At 46.2% G+C, this 27,025-nt stretch overlaps 1 protein-coding gene across 2 annotated transcripts in view; it reads right to left on the bottom strand.

Moving 5' to 3' along the window:
* Positions 1-27,025, bottom strand: part of MPV17L2 (MPV17 mitochondrial inner membrane protein like 2) — a 100,699-nt gene that overhangs the window by 37,748 nt on the left and 35,926 nt on the right. For both annotated transcript variants that reach the window (XR_011303899.1, XM_069649255.1), the window contains exons 3-5: positions 21,791-21,952; positions 21,617-21,693; positions 20,676-20,804 (exon numbers count right to left, since the gene is read on the bottom strand). Coding sequence is in view for 1 of the 2 variants with exons in the window: in XM_069649255.1 (XP_069505356.1) it covers positions 20,676-20,804; positions 21,617-21,693; positions 21,791-21,952 (368 nt within the window). In the remaining variant the exon portion in view is untranslated. The remainder of the gene's footprint in view (positions 1-20,675; positions 20,805-21,616; positions 21,694-21,790; positions 21,953-27,025) is intronic.

Here is a 27,025-nt window from a genome sequence, read left to right as displayed (position 1 = left end):
CTTGCATCACAAGACTAAAATGAAGTCCCAATATTACAGCTTATACAGCACCTCGGCCTCCAGAGACTCTGCATCATTTCTCCATGCCTCTCTCGTTCTGGTCGTTTGTCCCTTCCGAACAGTTCTGTGCGTACAGCCACTCTGTGGCCTCCTCAGGGGTATCAAAAAATAATGTTTTGTCCCTGTAGAACACACTTCAGCCTCGCCAGGTACATCATCATGTATTTATGGCCCGTTTCGCATAGCCTCCTCTTTACTGTTCCAAAGTTGAGTCGCCGTCGCTGCACCTGAAGTGTGTAGTATGGGTATGCAGTGATTGACGCGGAAGACCTTTGGATCATGCCTCCCTTTCTAAAGTATTCCAGGATCTTTTCCCTGTCACAGTAATTTAATATCTTGGCTATAATCGGTCCTTTAAGGGCCCCTTGCCAGGGCTCTATGCACCCTGTCCACTGCAAAACCTTGAGTTAGTGCTCCCCCTTTGATTTCTGCAGCAGCATGGTTTCAATATACTTGGTGGGGTTCAAGCCTTCCGCTCCTTCCGGAAGTCCCACAATCCGTATATTGTTTCTTCGTGCCCGTCCTTCGGCTTCCTCAGCTCTGTTTTCCAGATTACTCACTGTAGCTGTGTTTGCCTTTACTTATTTTTCCAATTCGCCTGTGCGCTCCGCTATAGTCCTTATGTCCTGTCTCAAGAGGTTCATGTCTATTTGTACTGCGTCGATTTTGAATTCCAGCATCTCTTTGAGTGCAGTCATGGCGGCCTCCAGTTTCATTTTCCATGCCACTTTCAAGTCTGCAATGGCCTCCAGGATGTGCCGGTCCCCCCAGGCTGGGGAGGCGTCCACCTGGGCGCTTCTTTCTTTACTCCTGGCGCCCTCCGAGGGTTGCAGAGTTTTCGTGAAATCCTCCATCGTAGACTGTTTCCCCTTGTCTTGGTCCGCTTGGATGCTATTCCGCGTATGTTACAGGTGCGGTTGGGTGAGGCCCGGGCATCTAGTGTTGCGTCTATACGCTTCTGGCCGGCGCTGGGCTCAGTGTGGGGGGTTGTCCACTGTGTCGTGTCGTGCTTTCCTCCGAGTAGGTTATTTTTTTAAGTAGCCTTTAGTCTCTTGGATCTCGATGGGGCGGTGCCTTTGATTTCTCTGTCCCTCTACACCGATGTCGGACGCCACTCATACAATTTCCCTTGAGGGTGGTATTCTATTCTGCTTCCTGTGGGTTATGCCGGCTCCGGTCCCTTTATCTGTTCCGCAGTGTTTTGGTGCCCAGCCCCTGCCTGCCCTTCAGTTCAAGCGCCATCCGTGTAATTTCCCCAGGTGCTCTGGCCTCTTTATTCTCCCCCCCAAGTGGTGGTCCCCTTTGATCGCGTTCTATGTGGTGCTGCCTGGGTCAGAATGACTTGTTTATGGCTTGCACTGGGAGTAGCCTCAGCCAGTCTTGCGCGTACCTGCGCCGCCTCTTTGTGCTTTGGCCGGTGTTTTTTCCGGCGCGGCTCCGGTGGGGTTATCCTACTGTGGCGCGGTGTGTATTCCTCCTGACTGTGTGGTGGTGCGCTTCCTATGGTGCATTACGTCTTGGCAGACCATCCTCCTCACATACCATCAGGGGTGGGCATATCTGTTTGGTCCCCTGGTTTGACTGTTATGGCGGTCAGTCCGCAGGTGCCTTGACCTGTGCAATCCTGCATTAACCAGGCACAGCCTCATATGCGGCCCCGTGCAGTGCGTGTATTCTACCTGTTCCTTAGTCCAGGCGGGCCACAGTGAAAACTGGCACTCGTGTGCCACTAGCAAGTGCGCCTTTACTGCTGTGCCATATTAGCAGTCTGCCCTTATTCACAAGCATTTATCTCCCAGGGCAGCCCGCACTTGGAGTTGGATGTCAGCTTGATGTTACAGGATGCTGGGGCTTGCATTCCATGGGCGATTCTTCTTGCCCTGTGGGTGCACCAGAGACAAGATCGTAGCCGGAACGAAAGAGGTGAACAAAAAGCCGGCTCCCTCTGGGTCATGTAACAGGGTAACAGTATACATTGTGCGGGCGGACCACACTGGGAGCTGGATGTTTGCGTGTTAGTTCTAAATGATGGATCTCACACTCCGTATCCACATCGCCCACAGCACAAGCACAACGTGAGGAGGACTCTAGAGGGGACCATCATACTCCCCGACTTGGTTTTATCCTGACCGGGGCCTGCAGTAATGTGGATGGCGTCTCAGTATATGAGACTCCTCAGTGCAGGCGGATCACGGCGGGCACGCTCGGCCCCTCCTTGCTTAGGAGTACATCCAATCTTTCGTGCCTTCAGCGGCTGCCTCTCCCCACACCACCTGTCGTTTCAGCACAGCCCGCACCCCGCCAGAGCACCATCAGAGCCAGGCCCAGTGCGCTCTACGCTTCGATGCTCGAGGGCACTGCTCCGCCGCCCAGTGTTTGCCTGCCCCTTTGTTCTGCGCCATCCCTAGCGTCTCCGTGCTTGTAAGTAGAAGTCGGCTCGCTGTCCTTTCTGGCGTGCCTATCCTTCCGAGCACATCTAGTCCTGCTGCTGAGCTCTTTCCGATGCCGGGTCTGCTAATTCTTCCTGCAGGACTCTTCTTAGCATTGCGGCATCCAGTCCCCAGGTCCTTTGTTTGGTGGTAAGGCGGCCATTTTGATTGGAGTCTTCCGGAGCGCTACTTTACTTTCGTTCGAAATAACTTCTGCAGCATAGATCGGATTCAGCTCTGGTTTTGCACATTACACGCTGCTTGTTTACCTATGCATGTGCCTGCTTTTTGGGTGAGTGTACTGCAGTTTGGATGGCAGGTTTTCGCAGGATGGTTATAGGATCCTTGGGAGCTCCAGAGCAACCCAGCCTTCTACATGGCCAGTTAGCCACACCCTCCCCCCCTTTGATAGCCCTAGTAACGTGCAAACAAAAGGGGTGTGGATTCAATATTGAAGTGAGCCATTCTATTTGAACACTCACCAGATCTGGTCTTGGTCACCCTTGCCTCATCTTCCTGTGCCAAAATTCCCACTACTATATACGCCACAACCAATATACGCCACAACCACTTTAGTTTAGCTATGGAAGTCCTTCAACATTAGCAATACAAGATCAGCATTTGAGACTTTGTTCTATGGGGCAGGTGTGTAAATCAAAATGTATGGCAAGTGCTTGGGTGACTTGTGTGAGAAACTGGAAGGTATTGTACCCCTAAATCCCCTGAATCCTCCTCTCAAGTGATATGATAAAATAGTTTATTTATATAGCGCTTATACACAATGTGTTTCAAAGCACTTCAAGGCAAGGGAGGGAACAAGGGAAAATACAATAACATTCTTACAGGCCATGAACACCAAGCATTTACAAGCGGTGTGGGGGGGGGGGAGGAGGGGGAGAAGGAGGGAGAGTAACAAAACAAGCGACTATCGTACTAGGACTGATGAAATTTCAGATAGTGCTGAAGGAGGGAGTGGGGTGGGAGAACAAGTATGGGAAGGGGGAGGAGACAAACAAGTGTTGCCATCATACTATGTTCAGGGACAATTCTGATAGAATAAGTGCATAGAAAAAGTAAGGGAGGGTGGGAGTAGAGAGGGAGGAGGAGAGAGGGAGAAGAGGAGAGAACAAAGAATAAAGCAATGAAAAGAGCAGAGAAGCAGAGGGAAGAGCGAATACAGTGGCAGGGGTCAGTAAAACACAATGTAGCAGGGAGCAGAATGTAGGCAAGGAATCAAGAAGACAAACGGCACAGCATGATTCAGGGCCAACCCAAGTACGAGATCCAGGGTAGTTACAGCAGTTGAGAAGGTGATGCACCAAAGACAAAGTGTCCATAAATCAATCCAAGCGTAGACAACAGGTCGGTGATGGTGAAAACCATAGTGAATCAAGACAACTCGTGCAGTGAAAGATGTAAGGGGGATGGAAGTAGGGGGAAGGGGAAGAAGAAGAAGCTGACAAAGCTGGGGGAATGGAGAGGACAAAGAGGGGTCAAAGGGAGGGGGGGCTTGGGAGGGCAAACAACTTCATAGGGGACCAGGGAGTGAGTGGCGGGGGACAATGAACATCACGTGGGACCAGGGGGTGTGGGGGGCAACAATGACCATCAAGGGGGACCAGGGAGGGGGTGGGGGCAACAGCGTATGTCACAGGGGACCAGGGAGGGGGTGGGTGGGGCAACAAAAACACAGGGGACCGGGAGGGGGATGGGGGATACAATGAACATCATGGGGGAACCAGGGAAGGGGGGAATACAATGAACATCAAGGGGTGGCCAGGGAAAGGCCATCGTTCTTGGAACCTGACCCTGGTGGTGGAGAAGCGAGGGAGAATCACCTGGGTGGAAGGTCCTCAGAGATTGGCATGCCAGCAGGCGAGACATGGTATCCCCCTTTCCTATTGATGACCAACCTAACCCTTCCCAGACCTTTACGGGCTATTGCAGGACATCTCCCCTCGTTTAACATTTGAAAGTACTGGGACGGGGAAGAGGAAACGATAATGAAAACTACACCTTCATTTTACCACTCTGGTACTGGGACGAGGAAGATGCCTTCAGAGTATGGTGAGCATCAGGCATGTCCCCTTAATCATAGTCAGGCAATGACGAACTAAACTTTTGTCTGGGTGAGATTGATAAAATAACTGCAAACAGAGAAATTTCAGTATGGGGGGAGATTTTTATCGAAGGAGAAAAAACATCCATCAACTTGGCCCTGGTCAGACTGTTAATAATGATCTTTAAGAAAATTGAAGAATTGGCAGATCCGAAGAGACCAGAAGAGAAATTAAATTTTGGATTTTAACTATATTATGTTATTTTGTAATGGCTTGAGGTTTTCAATTGTAAAACCATAAGATGCCAATAAAAAAAAATGTCAGGCAAACCTAATGAAGGATTCACACCTGCAACCTGTTAATTGGTTGCAGGTGTATAAAATGAGAGCCAGAGAACAGTACAGGGAGAAACAGGGAGGCCTGCAGGGGAGAGACCACCAGGGGACCCTTTCCAGTAGGAGGCAGTCTTGGTGGGACCTGTGGAGGTCCCAGACGCCAACCAGCAGCCCAGTGAGGGAGCCTCTGTGTTGTGGAACATTGCAGGAGAAAGAAGGATGACGTGTGCGTCCACACAGCGGCAGCAGAGCTACCAGTGTGTGCGAGGTGGGCCACGATGTGCGAGCGGGGCTTGCCGGAGCGGGCCCTCCAACCTGCAAAGAGGAAAGAAGCAGCAAGAGCAGCTCAGGAACAACGCAGAGGACCGGTGAGTGTCGTGGAGCGGCACTCCACAACCGTTCCTATCAGGCTTCGAGTTCAGAACGCACCCTGTTTAAAGAGTAGGCAACTCTGAAGATGTGGAGAGGCTTCTCTACTCCCTTTTAATGCATATTAATTACCTCACTGAACAGAAACTTTAAAATGGACCATAAGGAATTATGAATACCAAACTGAATAGCAACTTGAAATTAAACCTATCGGGTGTGTATTGAATACTGTGGGATATATTTATCCACTCAGCTGTACTCGCTTTCAAGACCAAGCTCCACTTCAGCAGAAGCAGCAAAATGGCTGTGCTGGCTTTTATGAATACCATTGCCTCACACCAAAACTGCGTTTTCAGTTACAAAAAGATGGCTGCACCATCTTGCCAAGCATCTATTGGGTAGGGTGGAACAAGGGGGCACACTGAGAACGCCTGCCAGTGTGTTGTTACATGTACAAAGGAAGGTGAGTGAAAAAGCAGCGCTGCTTTGCTGAAAGCCCAAAGTTCCCATTGAAAAAGGGAAACATTTACATTTAAAAATGATGCCATATTTTTGCTCTTTTTCCTCTGTTCGTCATCACAATACTTTTATTAATGGGACATTGCCGTGCTTATCCAAATTCACATTATGCTCCAGCAGACAAGAGCAGTGTTCCTGAATGACAGGCTGTTGTTCAGATCTGAAGAAATCAAAAGAAGCTGTACTTCAGCTACACGAGAAACACTTTAATTTTGGGCTACAAAATGTCAAGGATCAATGCAGCAAAAAGGCCCTGGTTTCGGGGCCTATGTCAATTGCAGTGTATCTGTGTTTTCACCCATTGCTGCATACCAGAAGCTAACTATGGCTACAAAATAATGTGGGAATTCAGATGAAAGAGAAAAATTGAATTTGCACGGAAAACGTAGTCACCACACGTTTAAATGTACTTTTGCAAACTAAGAAAAATACTTGTGTAAATGTGTATGTTGGATAAGGTCCTGTCCTTATCTAGCAATGTGAAGGGGTTTTGTGCTGTGAAACATACATGGGAGATCTTATTCAACAGGCTTTATTCTGATTTATAACAAAAATAAATAAAATAAGCAATTAAATTGCATTGGTTGCAGTGGAGGAAATCAGCCCAAACAGGTTTCTGCTTGGGGGTTGCAAGCAACAGAAGGCCCCTCATAGTAGACGCTAGAACAAACAAGTGATAATTGCTACCTTGGCAGACTTTCGTCTGGGCTGAGGCCTCTCACAATGGAAGCTCCAGGACACCAACCTGTGAAGTGGAAGCAGCCATAAACCTTCCATCAAACTGGAAAAACCTCTCCCCACACTGAGCTCAAGTGACAGCTGTAGGTAGCTTAAGAGAAGAAAATGATCCCAGTGAATGACAAAGGATGCCCATTTGTTTCAAAACACTATTTTATTAAGAAACTTTGTTACCAGTTATTTTTGCAACAGAAGTTTGCAGGAATGTAAAAAGTTCAGTTTTAATATAATTTTGAGGGTTGTAATTTAAAACGTTGTAGCCTTCGCTGCCATATAGGGAACAGAAATGGCAGAGAATTGGGTATTCCACGGAAAGTGTACATGATGCCAATGAAAAAAATCAATACTGACATGCCTGATGATAATCCATACGCAAGTGTAAAGTTATAGAGTTTTAGGCCGAATATTTCATACTAAAAATGACTAAAAATTATCAGAAGGGCGAAACAATGTCTTACAAACTGGAGAGTTGGACTGGCATGTTCTGCATAAAATATGTAACCTGCCTATGTAATTTGGTAAGATGCTTCAACTGTACAAATGTGCCATTTAATGCCAAACGGGATTTTAGCTAAAGTAACTGTGGGTGGTTCTGGACATTGTAAAACTCACATCATAAATCTGACATCATGCCCTTGAAACCCAACCAGCTGGTAGGAAGGCAGCAACTATCCCCCCTGAACAATCCAGTTGTTTAGAGGCTTGATTAGCTAAGCCTGCCCTGCCGTATAATTCTATGATGTCACCATGCTCTATAAAAAGGGTGGCTGACAACTCTAGACAGACTCTTTCCTGAATTTCCTGCGCCTGCGTTCCTGATCTTCTACATTCATCTTGCCAGATTCCACATCCCACTGCAAAGTCAAAGCATAGCTGATTCCAGATCCCACTGCAAGGGCAAAGCACTGCGGACCATCCCAGCAAGGCCTCAATCCAGAGAGTCCACTAAAAAAACATCCCAATAACCAAAAAGGGAAAAGCTGTGGTGTTCTTTTGGGAAGCATCCTGAAACCAGACTGGCTTTTTGCCCACTAACTGCATGGCTGCTGCAACCCTGCCATCCAGCTGTCCTGATTATCCAGTGACCAGACAGGCCCAGCTGTTCTGCTAGAAGAGTCCACCACTACTTGGTGACCCAAGTCCTGGAGTCCAGAACGCGGTTGACTTTTCCTAATCCCAAATTTAAGAGTAGACTACGAGTATCCCACATCCCAAGACACATAGTCTACCCCATCTTGACTTTTTTCTTTGTTCGACTCCCTAAGCAACCCTATCCATACCCTGGTAACTTGTCTAGACTGTTTTAATTCTCTGTGCAGCCTGTTTTTGTTTCTTAGTGTTAGCGCAACTCTTTAACTCACCTCACCTTGTAATTCATTAGTGAGATTTGGAGATTTAGTTTAAGTAAAATTTTCCTTTCTTTTTTAAAACCGATTTTCTCTTTTTAACTGCTCCATTTAAAACTAACCCCATTCTACCTTCCAAATCTCTCTCAATTCTTCACCTATAGCCCTCCTTTCACCTCTATATTGTCCCTGGGCTGTGCATCTATACCCCTGCCCAAAAACCACATTCCAATTCAGTGTTTTTCACCTGTTTTTTGGAAAAAATGTTTTTACATTTAAAACTGCAAACTAGAAAAAATGCAACTTTTCCACGTGTGAATTCGGCTGCACTGGGTTTTCAATGTCAATCCGTTTTGTGAACTGTATACTCTTGTGATACCTTACTTTATGGTTGATAATGAGATAACATCCCTAATACTGTGATAAAACATATGTATACCATTATTTGAACATACATATAATTAATTATTTGTCCAAATCAGAGTGTCATTTTTGGCCTTTGCATCTTATTTTATGAGGGGAAAGTCGGATTTTGATTCTGTTTGCGGTCTCTTATTCCTGAATACCTGATTCCATCTATCCATTCAGATTCGATAATTTGTGGGCCGAGGGAATATTGCAGGAGGAAACCTTAACGGGGGTGCTATCTAGCCGAATTCAAAAAGTGCTCCTATTCAATAGTGCTTTGGATATGTCCTGGTAGAAGTTTAACCAAGTGTATTCAGTCATTTTTATTGTAATTATCACCCCATTGGTGATTGCTGCTCAATAATAAAATGTGCGATTCTTGTGAAATTTAAAATAAATAATTGTATTTTCACCAACCGGCCTGGTTTCTATTGTGACCCAGGTATTTGTAAAAGGGGGTGCTAGGCAGGTCAGGTATCGGCTCAATTTGAATTCATTGAAATTAAAGCACAAGCAGTCCTATTGAGCGCTACATCCCAGGATAAGGCCAAGTGTCCTGGACCGGTGTGTGACGCTCGATTGGAATCTTTAACAATACCGAATTAAAGGAAACCTTGAAATCAAGCATAACGAATGCACAATGAAAACCGAAGTGAATAGAAACGTGAAAATAAGCACATTTCATATCTGTTAAATGCCAAACTGAATGAAACCTTGCAATTCAGCTTATTGAATATGGAACTGAGTAAAACCTTTACAAGCAAAGCAAAGGACAGCCAAAGATAAAGTACCCATATGAAAACAACAGAGGAAAGAGCGCAAGTGTGAAAGAGTGCCATAGAAAGGTGGGACATGAACAAGACCACCACAAAGTGAACTTTATGAGTAAATGCAGTGCGACAAGGTCAAAGACTGGCAAGAAGTGTGTGACACGTTATGGCAGAGCCAAGAAGCTAACCAGGAGAAGCCAGATTAGTGCAAATACTGCACATAAGCCAAGAGGCCAATAAAGAGAAACTAAGAGAATGTGACTGTACACAGGGACAAGTCGAAAGAACCTGTGTGGGCTGAGGAGCCTAGGTATCCTGGTTGCGCGACCAGTGATGGGTGGACCGTGTGGTCCAACAACTGCATCTAGACAGTGAGCCTGGAACTGTGAATTAAACCGGAATGAAATAAGAACCAAAGACATTGTGTAAATAAATCAAGGAGAGGCACTGCAAGTGAACTGGAGAGAAAAATCCAGAAAGGGGGTCAGGTTGAGTTGTGTTAAACATTTTGAAAGACTGAAACAAGTACAAGTGGCTGAACTAAAGTTTTGGGGAAGGGCACCCTAAGGCCTGAGGAACTGCAAGTATTGGCTTGAGAACAAAGCCTCAAGACCCTTTTCTTTTGAACTGTGTTGCTTGGAACTTGGGGAAGAGAACCCCATGGATTATGTTGAACTGTATTACCTTGAACATGAGAGAGGTAATTATAAGACTTGAGGAACTTTCTTAAACTTGGGGAATGGGAGCTGAAAAGGCAGCTAAGAGCTGGAAGAAGCTCAGAATGTTATGTTAATCACATTCCTTTTATTATTGACATCCCTAAACATTGTTTAGCTTTAGTTGTGAGGGCAAGCATAGGTTTTGGACACAGACAGACTTTTGTTGAACTCTTTGACTCAGACATTCATTAGTTTTGTTCAGGTTAGCAAATCCCATTTTAGCATAGGGAAAGTTAGGCCTTCTACCATTCTAACATTTAAGTTAATAAACATCTTTTGTTTGAACTTTAAGTCTGTTGTCTGTGTCCTGCTTCATGATGCTTTCACACTTGCCACAAATCATCGCTGCGACAATACCGGATTCCCAAAAACCAAAGTAGGCATGTTTACTCGTCTGGGAAAACATAGGAGACCTTTTGGGTAACCCTACACTTCGGCCGAAGGTCACACAGGCGGCAAAATGTATAGAGTTGCACCCTTAGTGAGGTCTGGGATGAAGACTCACTAGGAAACAGTGAACCTTTCAGGACAAGCAATAAGATCAGGTGCTTGTGTTCAAATCAGAGTGACAGCGCACAACTTTTTGCTCCAACACGGATGACTCTGTGCCCTGGTCAAAGTTTAGAAGAATGATCCCAATTATTCTGCTCATGTGGCGCATGTAACAATCTGACAAGTATCTACATCCTGATCCTTCTTCCCCTGTGTATGACATGTGAGGGGATTGGAGACCAGACTCTGACAAGAGGGGATGGCGACCCCTCTCACCATAGGGTGGGCAGGCCTGCATCGTAGGCAGAGTGCAGGAGTTGGAAGGGCCCCAATCCCTTTCACATGTGCCTGCAGGTTTGAAGAAAGTGTTGTTGACCCATACCGGTGTTGCACAAAGCTGGACAATCTTTTACTGGTTTCCAAAAAGAACCCAGCAGGCCTCATAACAGACAAACGGGTGTGCAACCAAGGAGAGAGAGCTGGCAAGGAACTGCAGAAGCGCGGAGCGAATCACATCTCAAACCGGCAATACAGAGGCTCCATGCAATGAGAACTGCCATTAAGATGATGCATTCAGCATGACCGCAGAACACTCCTCGTCCCAAATAAAAAATCCAAATGTTCTGTACATTTTTGCCATGAACATGAGAGCTGGAAACAGGTTGGACAAACCGCCACCATTGTCCAATGCTGGCATGCATGTCAACTCTAAAAAAACTGAGCGGGTCACCATTACAATCACAAACAGACCCATATACCAAGAGGGGAAAGAGGCTTAATGACAGCGTTTTGGCTTGCAATGTTTGTAACCCGGCCTCTGTGGAGAAGCAAGCCCATCGGGAACCAGCAGACAGGGGGTGGGGGACTCAAATTAAGTGACCTCCTAGGTATCTTGTGGTTACTCCAAGGTTTATTACCAAGTTCTTAAGTTACATGTACAGGTAAGTTGCATAGGATATAAGTAAGATACTTAGGGCAGACAAACACTGCCACCCATCACCCAGGCAGGGGCTTCCTAACTGCCAGGACTAGGATCCTTCACAGACATTCTCTCATACACAACCAAACACTCCAGATGACATCACAGCCTTCCATCATGCAAAGTCAAGCACATCACAAACATCTCCTTCCCTTACAACGCTAACACATACATGCATGTGGGACAGGTATCGGTTCCAACATTATACACTCACAACACACCCTGTTTAAAGAGTAGGCAACTCTGAAGATATGGAGAGGCGTCCCTACTCCCTTTTTGACAGGTTTCACAACCCAGAAGGTGCCCCTCCCTCTCTAAAGCCACTTATTCTGACTGGCCTAACTCGCACACCATCAGACTAACAATACTATTCATTTGGTATGGCCCACACACACCATACATTCTGACCTGGCATGACACACACACCTCTCTGTTCTTTTCCAACTTACTTGTGGTGGAGACAAGACCGAGTTGCTGGTGGTTGGCTCGCCCCCCGATCCTTCACTTTGGGTGTCTTCCTTTTGGCCTTCCTCTCTGGGTCCTCTTCCAGTTCCATCTGCCAAGGTCAAGAACCTTGGTGTAGTCATCTCATCCTCTCTTTCCATGGAGGCTCAAGTGTGGACAGTCTGCCAGGCGGGTCATTTCCATTAAAAAATACAGAAGGTGCTTCCTTTCATCCCAGTTCACCATCGCCCACCTATGGTCGCTGCCTTGGTGCTACGTCGTCTAGACTATATGCAACTCGCTCCATCTGGACCAGCCTAAAGCACTCATTCAGAGATTGCAGCGTCTTCAGAACATGGCGGCCAGAGTTGCAACAGGCTCCCCTTACGGGGCCCATATTTCGCCTGTATTGCAGTTTCTACACTGGCTTCCGGTGCCTCAGCGCATCATCTTTAAGTCGCTCTGTCTGGTCCACCAGGAGTTGCCTGATAAGAGGGCCGAATATCTGCAGTCCAAGTTCTTACGCTACATCCCAAGACGACAGCCATGTTCTGTATCTGCTGGTCTTCTTGTTGTCCCTCTTTCGATGTGCCTAGATTGGAGGTAGAGCCTTCTCGGTTGCTGCCTCCCGATTATGGAATGATCTCCCCCTGGCCTTGAAACAGTCTGTTAATCATCTTGCCTTCAGGAAATTGTTGAAAACTTTCCCATTTCAATAAACGTGGTACTTCTTCTTATCCCTCCTCTATAGCCCGATGATACTAGGTGAACGTGCGCTCAATAAATTACATTAACATAACATCAGACTAACCACACTATTTACTGACCTGGCATATATCTCATATACCATTCAGCCTGACCAAATTCTTAAACTGGCGTGACTATCACACCATACATGCTGACCTGGCCAAAACCATATACCATCAGCCTAACCAAGCTTTTAACCTGGCATGACACATGCACACCATACATGCTGACCTGGCATAACTCACATACCATTCAGCCCTACATGCAATCAATGTTGCGAGACTCTTACACGCCATACTTATTGACCTGCCTCATCACGTACTAATTTTGTGAAACATAGCTTAAACTATGCAAAACAATGCTGACAATATTACATTCCAGCATGTAATGCTATGCCACATAGGCCACACCATCTATTGAGTAATGAAACATTGGTTATATCAAGGAAACCTAAAAGACCATAACCTGTTAAATTTCATAGCCTTTAAATTTCTTTAAATTGTACTAACAACTCAATACAACCTAACAGTCCATGTTGTACCCTTTGCAACCTAAATATTTAAATTACCTAAAAATCCATGTCGCTTTCCAGCAACCTAACAGCTGCAACTCCTCAAAAGGGTTATACCTAGTCTTCACATGTGACTCGCATATCCTTAAAACACCCATCCGGATTCCTACTTGCAGCCCATCCACTCTTAAATGCCCACATCCCGTGCAACATTTACCCCATGTTCTTATTTACTAACACCGTGTTATAAACATTACCCCAAACACATTTAGGCAATACTACCCCATTGACTAAATTTCTGATGCCATGAATTCCTGACACCCAGACACAGTAGCTTTTATGAAGACTTTATTCGTAAGATATAATTATCAAAGACCCCCAGCATTGCGAGACACGGCTACAGACAATATTGCTGGACTCCAACTGTCTCTCCCCAGAACCCCAGCAAACGTAAACACATAAACATTGGTACAACACAAAGAGGGGAAACACTCCACTTGACATCATCACATTCTGGCCAAGCTAACACTATAACAAGTCCACAGTCCAGTGATCCTGCAACTTCTGGAACAAATCAGAAATTCCTACTAATATATAATCTGCCAAACATAACCATACCCATGTTTATAAAGGAAAGGATACACTGTAAGGTGTCAAACCTCCTGACACCCTGCAGGATACTGAATCCATATCGTCACATCGGCATAAATCCTTTCTTGCGGTTCCACCTAATGCATTTTCACTGACGTGATGCTGTCTCTCAGTACCTTAGACCTCCACCGTTCCGTTTTCGGTGAGGTTAGCAGCTAGTCCCCATGTTCCGTCGCAGCAACTTGTAGAAGCTCATACGCGCTGACTTGGGCCTTCTGCATGCCGTTCATAGCACCACATCGCCCACGTTTCTCCTGACACCTGGGGAGTGCGCTGGCGGAGTGCATTGGCAGCAGTGCACGAGGACACAATGTACTTTCTCCTTGCTGTGTAAACAGCTCCCTGAATGTTCAAATGACAAGCATAGTGTCTCTTTGCGTGTACCGTACCCCTTCAACGTCACACGGCTCCGAAATCGCTGCGACACTCACTGCGTTTCCGAAACCGAAACCTCTGGTCACCGAAATGCTACTTCCTGATCATGTAGCATGACGCTTTGGGGTTCCTTACTCGAAAGTCCCTACTGCCTTTACAGTGCTGCGTAGTAACTGCAGCATTCAAAATAGCAGATAAGCGGCCCTCAAATTCAGTGAGCGTTCCACCCTTTCGTCAACTCCCTTCAAGACAATGACGTCACCATTTGTCATCCGACTTAAGGCCATGAAGAACTCTGCTTCCCCAACCGTCAACTGGTGCACCTGCACCACCAGCCCCTAATGCTACAGGATAACCAGGGAACACTATGTTCCTTTGAATCCAGGTCCAACTGGGGTCCTTCCTCTCCGACATCTTTTTCTCCACCTGTGGTGTCCCCCAGGGATCTAATCTCTCTCCCTGGCTGTTCAACCAGTATCTGGCACTCCTTGCCCACCGCATCGCCGCTCTCTGCCCTAATTTCCAGTGCTATGCGGACGATACCCAGCTCATTTTCAGGCTACCCTCAGCCTCCCCCTCTCCTTCCCTCATCTCTGACTGTCTGTCTGCTATCCAGGAATGGTGTGCCGCCAATGACCTCTGCCTTAATGCCAGTAAGACTGAGATTCTACTCATCGGTACACCCACTCCCTCCTTCCCTGCAGCTCTCTGGCCTGCCTCCCTTGGCCCCCTCCCTGCTCCTACCTGTAATGCAAAAAACCTTGGGGTCATCTTCGACTCCACACTCTCCTTCTCTCCTCATATTTCTGACGTCGCTAAGAAGTCACACTACCAGCTGCACCTCCTCAGAGGTATTCTTCCCTTCCTCTCCTTCCCCCAGAAGCTCACTGTCTCCCGAGCCCTGGTTCTCTCGAAGCTGGATTACTGTAACAGCCTCTATCTTAATCTGCCTGCCTCCACTCTCTGCCCTCTGCAACTCATCCAGAACAGAACTGCGAGACTTGTCCTTGGCCTCAAGCCCAGGGACCGTATCTCTCCAGGACTGAAATCTCTACACTGGCTCCCAGTGGCTGCGAGGATAAAGTTCAAAACCCTCTGCATTGTCCACAAGGCCTTCTGGGGCCTTGGTCCTAAATACCTTCAACTCTCTCTTCCCAAATATCTTCCTTCCCGAGCCCTTCGCTCATCCGCCTCCAACTCCCTCAGGGCAGCCGCTTCTCGAAGCAACGAGCTGGGGGTAGATCTCTCTCCGCGGCAGGGGCCTCCCTCTGGAACAGCATTCCGGCCTCCCTGAAACTTGAGGAGAACCATCTCCGGTTCCGGAAGCACCTCAAAACCTTCCTCTTTGCTTCTGCTTTCTTTCTCCCTCTCCCCTGCTGAACAGCTAATATTCTTCACTGAAACTGCACTGATTCTGCAACTGGACCACTCTTAACGGCCTCGGTCCTGGGCCCAGCCACTCTCCACTTGCACTGATGCCCTGGAACCCCTCTGCACTGCGGGACTGTCTCTGTATCCCTACAGCCCCCCCCTTTCCAGCACTTGTTCTGCACTTACCACCAGCTGGCCCTATTTATTTATTACTTTACGCCACTTACCTTGTACTGCACTTCCCCCCCCCCCTCCCCTTCCCCTTGCACTTTTCCCCCTCCCCCACCCCTGCACTTGCGCGATCTGAATGACACCTGGCCTAGTAGGATCGTTGTCTGTCTCCCCTTGTTCCTCCCCTCCCTGCCTCGTCGCGCCTTGAAACACCTGTGTATAGGCGCATTACAAATGCCATATCATATCTTATCATATCATATCATGAATAAAAAAAAAAAAAAACACTGGTCTATACGGAACAGAGGTTGGCACTTGCAAATCTTTCATTACCAGTATTTGCCAGCTAAAGACACTGATTCACATACATATGTCGCTCCAGCAGGATCCCGCTTGCATATGCGTTTTCCTCATTCAATCCAGTCAGACACTTATTTCCCGGATCCTATACATGTCCATCATGCTGGCGTTTCATTACTTCCTCCGTTAGGATATATTTTAGAGTTCATTTTCCCCTGCCCCGTCTCCTTTTTCACTTTAAGGGGCTTACTCCCAGCTTGGTCCTGAAGTCTGCCCCTCTATCCCCTGGGTGATGGGTCTTCCTTGGTTTAGGGGCAGTTTGTCCTATTGTCTTCTCCTTTCTGCACCCCCCGCAGCAGATTCGCCAGCTTATTTTCTTCTCCTTACATGCAGGTTTGCCAATAAAATGAAGTGCCCTCTTAGGTATCTTGTGGTTACTCCAAGGTTTATTACCACGTTCTTAAGTTACATTTACAGGTAAGTTACATAGGATATAAGTAAGATACTTAGGACAGACAAACACTGGCACCCATCAACCAGGCAGGGGCTTCCTAACTGCCTGAACTAGGAACCTTCACAGACATTCTCTCATACATACCCAAGCACTCCAGATGACATCACAGCCTTCCATCATCCAAAGACAAGTACTTCACAACAGGGACCAATGGCAGGGACAGCGGAAGGATAAGAATGAACAGGAAAGTCAAGGGAGAGGGGGCTGTTTTTGTGAGGTCTAGCGAAGAGGAGAAGGAGGACCAACAGACTAGGCGTGGAGAGGAATTGTAGCAGGAGTGTGGAAGGTGTACCATTGGTTGGTGGGGGCAAAGTAGTACTTGAGTTTGTGTGTGCGTGTAAGCATAAGGGAGGGGAGGAAGTAAATGAACAGGCGATAGAGTGATGGAGTGAAAGGAGAGGGACAGAAAAGGTGTGGTTGGAGAGCGATATTGAAAGGAGTAGTAGTGTGGAGAGAGGAGTAGCAGTGTAGAGCGAGTAAGAGGAATGGTAGAGGGGATGAAAGAGTGGTATTAGTAGTGGGGTGAGTACCAGTGCTGTGGAAAGGGGAGAATAGCAGTAGAGGGGAGAATGGAGACTAGTGGGAGACTGCAGAGTAGCAGTTCAGTGGAAAGGTGAGAGTAGTGGTAGAGTGAAGAAGGGATAGTACTACTGGTTGAAGGAGAGTGTAAGATTGGAAGTAGTGAGGGGGTCGGGTGAGGGGGTCGGGTGAGCGGAGGGGAAGACGGGAGAGAATCATGTGAGGGACAGGAGAGGAAGTGTGAGGAAGAGAAGAGGGAGGAGTAGTTGGAAGGAGAGAAGTAGGAAGGAGAACAGATCCGTGAGAGAAGTACAATGGTGTGTAGGGGAAGGTCTGGCACCTATCCTTCTACTGAAATTGCATTGGGAAACGTGGATAATGGGCCACCAAGATTGTTCCCAGAAGGAGTTCAATCATAACCAGCCAGATATCTTCTCAAGATAGTAGGGGGTTACCAATCTCCCGAGACCATCTTGGAAAGAGACGTCTGGGCTACGGCGGGCCTGGGCCATCCTAGATGAGATGGGGACGGCTCTTAGTGAGCACCTCTTCCAGTCCTCAAATAACAATGGAATGGTCTTCGATTACTGGTGTATTCCTGGAGCCATCTGTGACACATACTACAGAAAGCTTATGCTTATTAAAGTGAAAAGTCTCAAATAATCACTATATGATAACAGCTCCACTCCTTGCTTCTTAGGATAAATAAATGAAATGGAGCTGTTTATTAGTACTTCATGGAGGTTGTTTTTCTTTTCTGAACGAATAAAACAGGATCTTGCAGAGATAGCATCTTTCTTAGGTTCACTATGTTTGTCTTCTAGCTTTCAAGACGACGTGGGTCTTTTGCTCAGGCAGTAATAGAACAAATGAAACAGAACCTTCACTTAAAGGGAACAACAGTTTTGGTACAAGCAAATACAGGAAATGAAGAAATATGCTTTCATTTTATTGTGTGCAAAAGAGGAATAGAATTTGCCAGACAAAAGGAAATACTGTTGGGAAAATGCTATTAACATAATGGCTCAAAAGGAAAGCAAACTGTGTGAAAAGGGGCACGTTTATTATACAATGGGTCATAAAGTGCAGCTGCTCTGCACACAAATGAACTTCAAAAGCAGGCTATTAAGGTATGAATTGTCCTATTGCTACATCTCTTGCATATTAATGGTGATGCTCTTACTGGAAAGGACAAAAGGAATGATTGATCAACTTTAGAACCTGGAAACCGTCTTCATCTGGCCACAAGGGTGGGAGCTACAGTTATTTTTTTTCAGTTCGTCTTTTGTAGTGCTTGAAGTTAGCGGACAGTCAAAACATTAAACTTCAAGATGGTAGTGAGACAAAGTCCTAGTGATTATTTAACCCAGTTTCCATTGCTCCAGAGGCTTGTTTCATTTGAAATTCAACTGGTTTTCTGCCTCTCTGTAATTTTTATTTCCCATCAAAGATTAAGCCAATTCTTAATGTCGAGGCTTCCTCTCCCACCGCCACCACCAAACTTAAAATCTGTGGGTAATGCATATTCATACATGTTCTGAGTGTCTGTGCGATTTCACCAAAAAAGCAAATCCAAGGTGGCCATTTTGAGCATGTAATTAGGCGCTCCATAGTGTTGGATGCAAAAGCAAAAGAACCACATATTTTTGAAGACTTGTTTCTTTTTGATAGGTTGGCTTTGCCCTTTGATATGATTTGTAGACAGGTTTTACATTATTTTGGGACCATCTCCTGAAAGTGCAAGAAATGATATGACCTTTAAGAATAGAGCAACTCTTCGGGCAATCAAAGACCAGTGAAATCTGATGATGCGGACAACGGTTCCACGGCTAAGCTGAGAAGAACATGTGAATTTTGTGACCTGTTCAACATGCGAGGTTAAGACACTCCCCCGGAAGGTTTGTATTTTAGGCCCACCATGGAGAGACGGATGAATCAGGATAGGTATAAAAAGCTTTTTAAAATAATGCTTCAATGAAGAAAGATGGAGTTGCAAGATCCTCCTGATCAATCCCGCAGTGCAAACTGCATGAATACAGGAGATTCTAGTTTTAAAGTCTCTGAAACGGCCAAGCAAACATAATTTAGGGCCAGAAATGTATACTTGCAGACGAAAGCACATTCCCAAGGTTGTGCTTGTCAATTTTAGATGCTCATAACTTCACACCTGTATTCTTGGAACTCTCCACTAGCCACTGCTCACTCACATATGCTTAAACTACCTTTCACCTGATCTTACAACCACCCAAATCCAAAGTCTTTAGACAAAATCACAGACTTCCTCACTGCAGCGTCCGTCAACAATATAACTAACATCTTCCTCATAAACCTCAACTAGCCCTGCAGCCATGCCACCAAGAAAACTAGAGACACTACTCAACACCATTAACATCAAGTAACGCTTCACAAAACCAACCCATAACAAAGTCTACTCTCTGGTATTCACCATTTCAACAACCATCATTTGTCTTGGCCGCTACGTTTGGACTGGACAGAACATGCAGTCATACCCATCTTGCTCGGCCACACATCCCTCCCCAACCGAGCTAATACCAAACCAACCAAGACACGCCATTTAAGAACTTCCCCATGGCCATACTGGAAGAAATCCTCAATCACCTTGACCTCCATATTCAACACCATGGAGAAGGTCAACCCACAGCGTGCTCAACTACACCGTAACCGACAACACAAACACTGATGCACCACTGAAACTGTAACTCAACGCACATGCGGGACACGGAGCACCACAGCCAAAATAAACAGTAAACCAATGCATCAGCAGCAACTTCTTCACAGACAAGGTAAGGTACATTATTGACAGTTCCAAACAAACCCAGATGCCCCACCACTACCAGCCAGCAACATATCCAAATGGAATTCGTGACAATCACTCCAGAATAACTTGCCAACACTCCCGTTGCTGCCCCACTGTGAAGGTCATTACAGGTGAAGCACTCCTACCACTTCCCAACATTATCAACACTGTATTTTAGATTTAGCATTAGAGTAAGCATTTTTCTCAGCCATTTATACAGTTTAATAAACACCCCTGAACTGTGATAACGTGCGTCTGTCTTTATTGTTGCCACCATGAGTTCCTTATTGTCACCAATTAAATGCTCAATTTAGGAATATCGACCTCAGAATGATGAGGAGCAGAGCCGACCCAGCCAGGATTCAAGCTTGTGATATGCAGGCAGACACCATCGAAAAAGGCAAGCACTTAATATGTAAGCTGTCATGTCGATATCAGTACAATGAGAACCATTTCACTGGGTACCAGCAGGTAGTACAGCACTTCCAAGCAGGAGGAAACTGGCATAAGAGGTAGGGGCCACAGCTAAAATTAAGCCATTAAACTTAGGGTTATGCACATCTTCAGCAGATGCTCAAATGCACATTTCTTAGGGAATTCACACAGCCTGTTCTTGAGAAAAGATGAGAAAATCCTGTAAGAATGATACATGAATTCAGTGCCAGAGTATGGCAGATGGTAATAGCGGGAGGGGTGGTAGGACTATGGATTACACCAGCATGAAGCGCTCAGTGTCTATGAGAGAAAACGGGTGTGTAGGATCCCACTTAAGAATGAGAACATGTGCACTCTATGCTACACTTTCCTATTGTGTCTAGTCTGCATTTTAAATATAATTTTAAGTTTGTTTGGGGAGGGAGATTAGCTTGAAATGTGAAGTATTGAGGAACACTTGCAGCTGTTCACTGGGAAATGTCTAGCTATAGAAGTGATGCAGACTTCAAGTAGAAATACATCGTAAGTACATCTGATATCACTAAAAACAGTAAAATAATGTCAAGAAGGTGGTCCATTTGAAATAAAAACTTACCCTGTGTTTCAGGTATGAGAGATAGGTGTCCCACCCCAAAGTAATCACATTCACATATATCACTCGATACTTTGGAGGCAGGAAGTAGAAATTAATCATCTGAGCTGGTGGCCATACACACCAGTCTGCCTATAAAGAAGAATAAGACGGGAAAAATTAAAAACGTGTTTAATGCAAATCAGTTTCCTGGCCTCTCATATACCGCAGAACCTACTAAACCATCAAACTGCACACCAACATTTTGGAAGGTGATGCCAATCACAAGTCAGATGTGCTTGAATATCCCCAAAACTATGTGTGTTGGGTTCTCCTTCATCCCATTGCCTACAAGACAACCAACATAAGCCCTCTGCCCTACGGCCACTCCCACAAAGCACCCATGTGAAAAAAGAATAATTTTCAGTCTACAAAGGTCTTTTGAACTACAAGCCCTGATCGAAAAACGACTTATATTAACAGATAAATGGGATCGAGGGTGGGAGGAGAGAAGGAGTAGCTATATTTAGGAACTTATCCACACTCCCCCCTAGGACGCCTCAAAAGTTTACCACCATCTCAGCACTCCCACTACACAGAAAGAACGACTGATGTTGGTTGATTTGCTCTAAAAGCTTGGTGACTCAACACCCTCTTGCTGACCTACAGGCTGCTACCACCAATGCCATTCTTCATCCACCCCCCCCCTTCTTAATCATGTTTGTCAATTCTTTCATATACCCTTCACCCGTCTCAAAGTTTTCCTTTTTAATATACATGTCATTTAGGGAGCCCACTCGCCTAATTGTCCCCATTCTACGCAAATCCCATGGCCTGGGGTAGCAAGCTACAATAATTAGATAACTTCTTATATTATTCAATTGCATTAGCTGGTCTTCAATAAAAAATATGTTCAATGGCTCAACCAAAAGGTACTCTTTATCGCAAACAAAACTTAAGCGCACCTTGTAAAATTCCCAGAATTTTCTCTTAAATTCTTTACAGCTTTCTTTCAAAGTGTGTCCTTCCATTGATCCCATACCTGAAATCAAAAACAAAGAAACATTTCATTTATAACAATGTGAAGTTACAAGAGTTCTGCATATCCATGGAATGTAAGAAAAACAAATCATTCTTACCCAAGAAATACCATCCTCCCAAGAAGGGAGAGGCTATAAGCTGATCGATGACCACCTTCTTTGCAACCAATTTAACTCCCCTCCCTGGAAACGATCGGTCCAACCACAAGTACCAAAAATGCAATAAGGGGCCCATACTGCAACCGATTGCAAACATTCTTCCTGGAAGATGAAGGAAAAAAACATGATTTACATAGATTTATTATGTAGCGCATGCTAGGGCCACAGTCACAAACCAAATACAGGCCAAAGGATGAGACCGAAAATGTAAAACATTAAAAAGGTTCACCTTCTAGTTATATATAAAAAAAAAAATAGAATATTACATATGATGAACATTACTTACTTAGTAATCGTCTTTCAGGGACTTTGCCGGCTTCGAATCAAATGCTTTGCATAAGCCGCCATCTAGTGGTTTCTGCAGTGTGTTACATCTTAACTTTGTTTTTTCATTAGAAACGGGGCGTCAATAGGAGAATCCCTGTTACACTATCTCTTCTCTTTGTCTACCAATGATCTCTCATTCACGGAAGTCCTAAGATTGATTTTTTTTTGCCCTCGGGCAGGTGCATATGTTTTTTTTTTCTACAGTGTCTTCACTCACAAGTGGGGGATGGGTGGGTTTAGGATTCTGTGCAGATACAAGGCATAGAACACGATCACTAGGCAAGTCATGTTGATCTTCTGAGGTCTTGAAATCTGCTTAGATTCACTTGCTTTACAGCAAGTAGTACTTGATTAAGGTCATGGGAGAGTCAATGGAACAGTAGTCAATAAATGATGTAAAACTGATTGTACCACCTGTGTTTGTTATTGATTCTGTAGCTACACAACGCTGTGTTAACCTGTGCACTTAACTACATGTCGCTGCTTTACAAATAGCTTTGAGTTGTACATTAGCAATAAAAGCAAGTTTATATCTTGTACTTCATGTAGAATGTGCCTTTGGTGTAAAAGGAAGAGACTTGATAGAAAGTGTGTAACAATGCTGTACACATCTAACAATCCATCTGGCACTAGTAATTTCCTGCAACTGGATCTGCCGCACGGCCTGTTGCCATTGATGAGTTTTACAATTGTAATTGTAAATTTGTACAGCGCTTATACACTAGTGAAGTGCTTCAAAGCGATTCAAGGAGGGCAAGGGAATACAGTAGTCATTCTTAGGTTTCCAGATGATCTAACAAATAAGTAACTAGCGTACTAGGCCTGAATGCATTTCTCCTAGTGCAACTGCATGAAGTGTAACAGGCGTAACCAGATTAGGGAGGGGAGACACAGGGGGACAAGAAAGACTTACTAGGCCTAGTAAATTCAGGTCATGCAAGTGTACAGGCGGAAGTGCAAGGTAAGGGGGTAGGGAGAACAAGTGTGCCCAGTACAGCAGGGCTCTGGGTTAAGTGCAGAGCAGTTGCCTCTCACATGAAAGGTAAGCTGAAAGTGCAGTAGGGGTTACCCCTCTCTTGGAACGAATGCTGAAAGTGCAGTAGTGCTGAGACTAGGGCAGAGGCCCGGAGGCAAGTGCAAAGATTGTCGAGGGAGCCTGGGACTTATGAGGCTCTGGAGGTGAGCTAGGCGACCAGTCAGTAAATCTGAAAAGAGTTAGGGGAGAGATGGAGGAGTGACGCTGGAGGGAAAGAGAAAGGAGGTTAGCAAGGGAGAGAGAAGGAGGAAGAGAAAAGGAAGGTCTTGAGAAGTTTCAGAAACTTGGGAATCTCCGGCTCAAGGCGGAGAGAGGCAGGGAGGCTGTTCAGGAGGAAGGCACCTGCAGAGGATAGAGATCTACCCCCAAATCTCTGCTTGCAAAAACGGCTCACACACAGTTGGAGGAGGCTGAGGGAGGGCTCTATAAGGAGAGTATTTAAGTAGAGATCATTGTATATAGGGTGGGTCCCAGCCTCGGAAAGACTTGTGGACTATGCAGAGGGTCTTGAACTTGGCCCGACAGCCACAGGAACCCAGTGGGGAGATTTCAGTGCCGGAGAGATGAGGTCCCTGTGCTTGAGGCAAAGGATAAGTCTTGCGGTTCTGTTCTGGGTGAGTTGTAGCAGACAGAGAGTAGAAGTAGAAAGATTGAGAAAGAGGCTGTTACAGCAGTCCAGCCCAGAGAGAACCAGGGCTCTGGAGACGGTGAGCCTTTGGGGGAAGGTGAGAAAAGGTAAAATACCTATGAGGAGGTGCAGCTGGTATTGGGACTTTTTAGAGATATCCAAGATGTGAGAAGAGAAGGAGAGAGTGGAGTCGAAGATGAGCCCCGGATTTTTTGCCTCACTAGCAGGTGAGGGCAAAGGGCCAAGTGAGGCCGGCCAGTGGGAAATTGAGGCAGTGATGGTTGGCAGCACACCAAGACTGAATTGCGGACAGACATTCAGGAATGAGAGAGGAGGAAGAGGGTAGCCTGAAGGAGAGCTGCGTGTCATCTGCATAACACAAAGATCTTATGTTCTGTTGGGGTAGTACATGACTGCCTTACACAAGTCAAGCATATGGAGTACCCTCTAACACCAGTTTCATGGGTTTTGAAAAAGGACTAGCAGTTCTATATACTAAGTGACATGAAACTTTCAAATATATTTTCGTGAATATCTAGGATGTGCCCTTAAAACCACCTTATTCTTGTGCATCGAGACAAATGGTTCTGACATAAACAATGCCTCTAGTTCATGTATTCTTCTGATAGAAGTGATGGCAATAAGAAAAGCAACCTTGTATGTAAGATCTTTAAGTAGAACTTTGTGTATTGGTTCAAACGGTTTACCCAAAAGCTTATATAGCACAATGTTTGGATCCCAACCTGGTGTGGGTATGCCACTGATGGGTATATGCCCGCTACTCCTCTCATAACTGCTTTGACCACAGGAATTCTCCACCAAGTGAACTTGTGTTGAGAGGTTGTGTATGCAGACAATTCAGCTAAATACACTTTAAGTAAATGGTAAACTAGACCGGAGTCAAGTAGAAGTAAGCAAGAACGTTCGTTGGGGAGCAATCAATCGGACAGACTTGTTCTTTAGTACACCAAATGAGAAATACTTTCCATTTATTGAAGTAACAGTGCCCGTTAGGTTTACAAGCCTCCTTTGGTATTCCCATACATCATGTAGTCTCTCTTCACATCTGCAGGAGCAGGTGCTCCCTGCCTTACCTCGTGTTGCAGGTGCCCACCAGCAGGATCCATAGCAGAGAGGTCTGGGAATTAGAGGTAAGGCCAGGCAGTACACGTGCAGCCACGCAGCCCCTCTATACCCACTGCCTACCCCCCACCACTACCAGCCTCCGGATCTACAAGGGCCGCTTTGTCCCTCTCAACTCCTCACTGATTGCAGGCCGTTCTGCTCAGCGTACGATTCCTGAATGAAAATCCAAGATGGCCGCCGCTGTGATGCCCAGATCTGCCTGACCTTGTCCCCAAGGCTCCAGGCATCCAGGAATATCCCCATTGGTTGAGGCCATCCACATTACTCAGGCCCAATCACCGTCAGGCGGGAGCCGGCGGGCGGAGTAAGGCCTAGGAAGAAGGCCAACAGCTGACTGAGCTGACAGAGCGCTACAGGCGCTCAGGGGCGTCATGCTGCCCAGGCACGCTCCTCCACTCGCAAAGGAACGTAGGCGAGTCCTCCACACGCCACTACAAAACTTCTTTCCGCATGCAGCCTCCAGCTAGCCAATGTCCCCCCTGGCCCTCTCACATCTCAGGCGTAGCGTCTCACGCCACCTCTCCCGCACTGCACTGCCCGCAAGCTCAAGTCTAACTTTCAACAGCCCGACTACCATAATTGACTACCATGCTACATGGCCCTGATCTACTGTGTTCTACTGTGTTAACTCCCCACCCTTACCAACAGTGTTATTGCCCACCTACCTGTACATCTCCTGTCTACAAATGCAGTCCCTTGGCATACACCCCAAAGTGCCTACACACCTCCCTTCCTCTTTATCCATCTTCTTCACATCCCTCTCCTTTCTGGCCATCTGCAGCATGCCGCATGCGCACCCAGACCAGCATGCCCACCCATGCCTTACCCCACCATATGACCTCATGCACACCACACCATCGTCTGCACTCCATTCCACACTCAACTACCATACCAATCCGATCGGACATCACCCACTCCACCTCAGGCTCTGTAGACTAAGAACATGCACCAAACACCTCCTGACTCTCCGCAGCACTCCACACTCCTTAGGAACAGACTCAGCTCTCGCACCCATACATCAGCCGCCCAGACTTACCTCTCCGACCACGCTCACTACCCTAGCACCCATCACGCTGCATCTATCACGCCCCAGCCACACACCCCCAAATACGCACCGCCCACCCCCAACGCCAACACACACACTCTACGACCAGACTTAAGATGCGCTCATCAATGCGCGCTCTGTCCATGCCCATGCCATTGAAATCAATGACCTTATCACCACCCACAATCTTGACCTACTTGCCATATCCGAAACCTGGCTCCATGAAGCTTCCAGTCCATCCATCCATCCATCCACCTCGCTCTCCCTCAAAACAATGCCATTCTCAGACATGACCGTAAAAACTCCAAAAGGTGGTGGCGGCGTCGCCCTCATCTTTAAAGACACCCTCTCCATAAAAATGTGTAATCAACAATGGGACAACAACGCTGATCTCCTCACTGCTAAACTAGCCCTCTCACCTAACTGCACCATAAACTTCTTTATCACCTACAGACCACCCGGATCACCCTTTGACTACCAAAAGCAACTCCTACAAAACATAGGAAACAACCTCAAAAGCACCACCAAAAGCATCCTTCTAGGGGACATTAACCTTGGTTTAGCTGACCCGAAGGACAAAACAGCTGCAAATTTAGCCAAAGAACTATCAAACATGGGCTTCGAACACAAAATTACTGCCCCCACTCATAACAAAGGCAGATCCATTGACTGGCTAGCTGATCACAACTGCTCATCTGCAATTACCTCCATCTCGGCCCTCCCATGGACGGACCATTACCTCATTCAATTCTCCATTCCTACCACGCCCACTCATAAAACCTTAACTCATGCCCCACCCACTAAGGTAAGAAGCTCCAAAAAACTCACTGCTTCCAACCTCGCCCCTCTCCTCGATATCCCTGAACTCAAGCCTCCATTCATCCATGACTCTACCTCTCTAGCCAACATCTACTCCAGCACACTCACTCAACCCATCGATCTCATTGCCCCTCTAGAAGAAAAAAAAAGGGGAAAAAAAAAATCAATGCACTG

The sequence above is a fragment of the Ambystoma mexicanum genome, chromosome 1p (genome assembly GCF_040938575.1).
Source record: "Ambystoma mexicanum isolate Mex_15411 chromosome 1p, UKY_AmexF1_1, whole genome shotgun sequence".
In the NCBI taxonomy this organism is placed as follows: domain Eukaryota; kingdom Metazoa; phylum Chordata; class Amphibia; order Caudata; family Ambystomatidae; genus Ambystoma; species Ambystoma mexicanum.
Note: the sequence above shows the minus strand (reverse complement) of the source record. Positions and strands in the feature narration are given on the sequence as shown.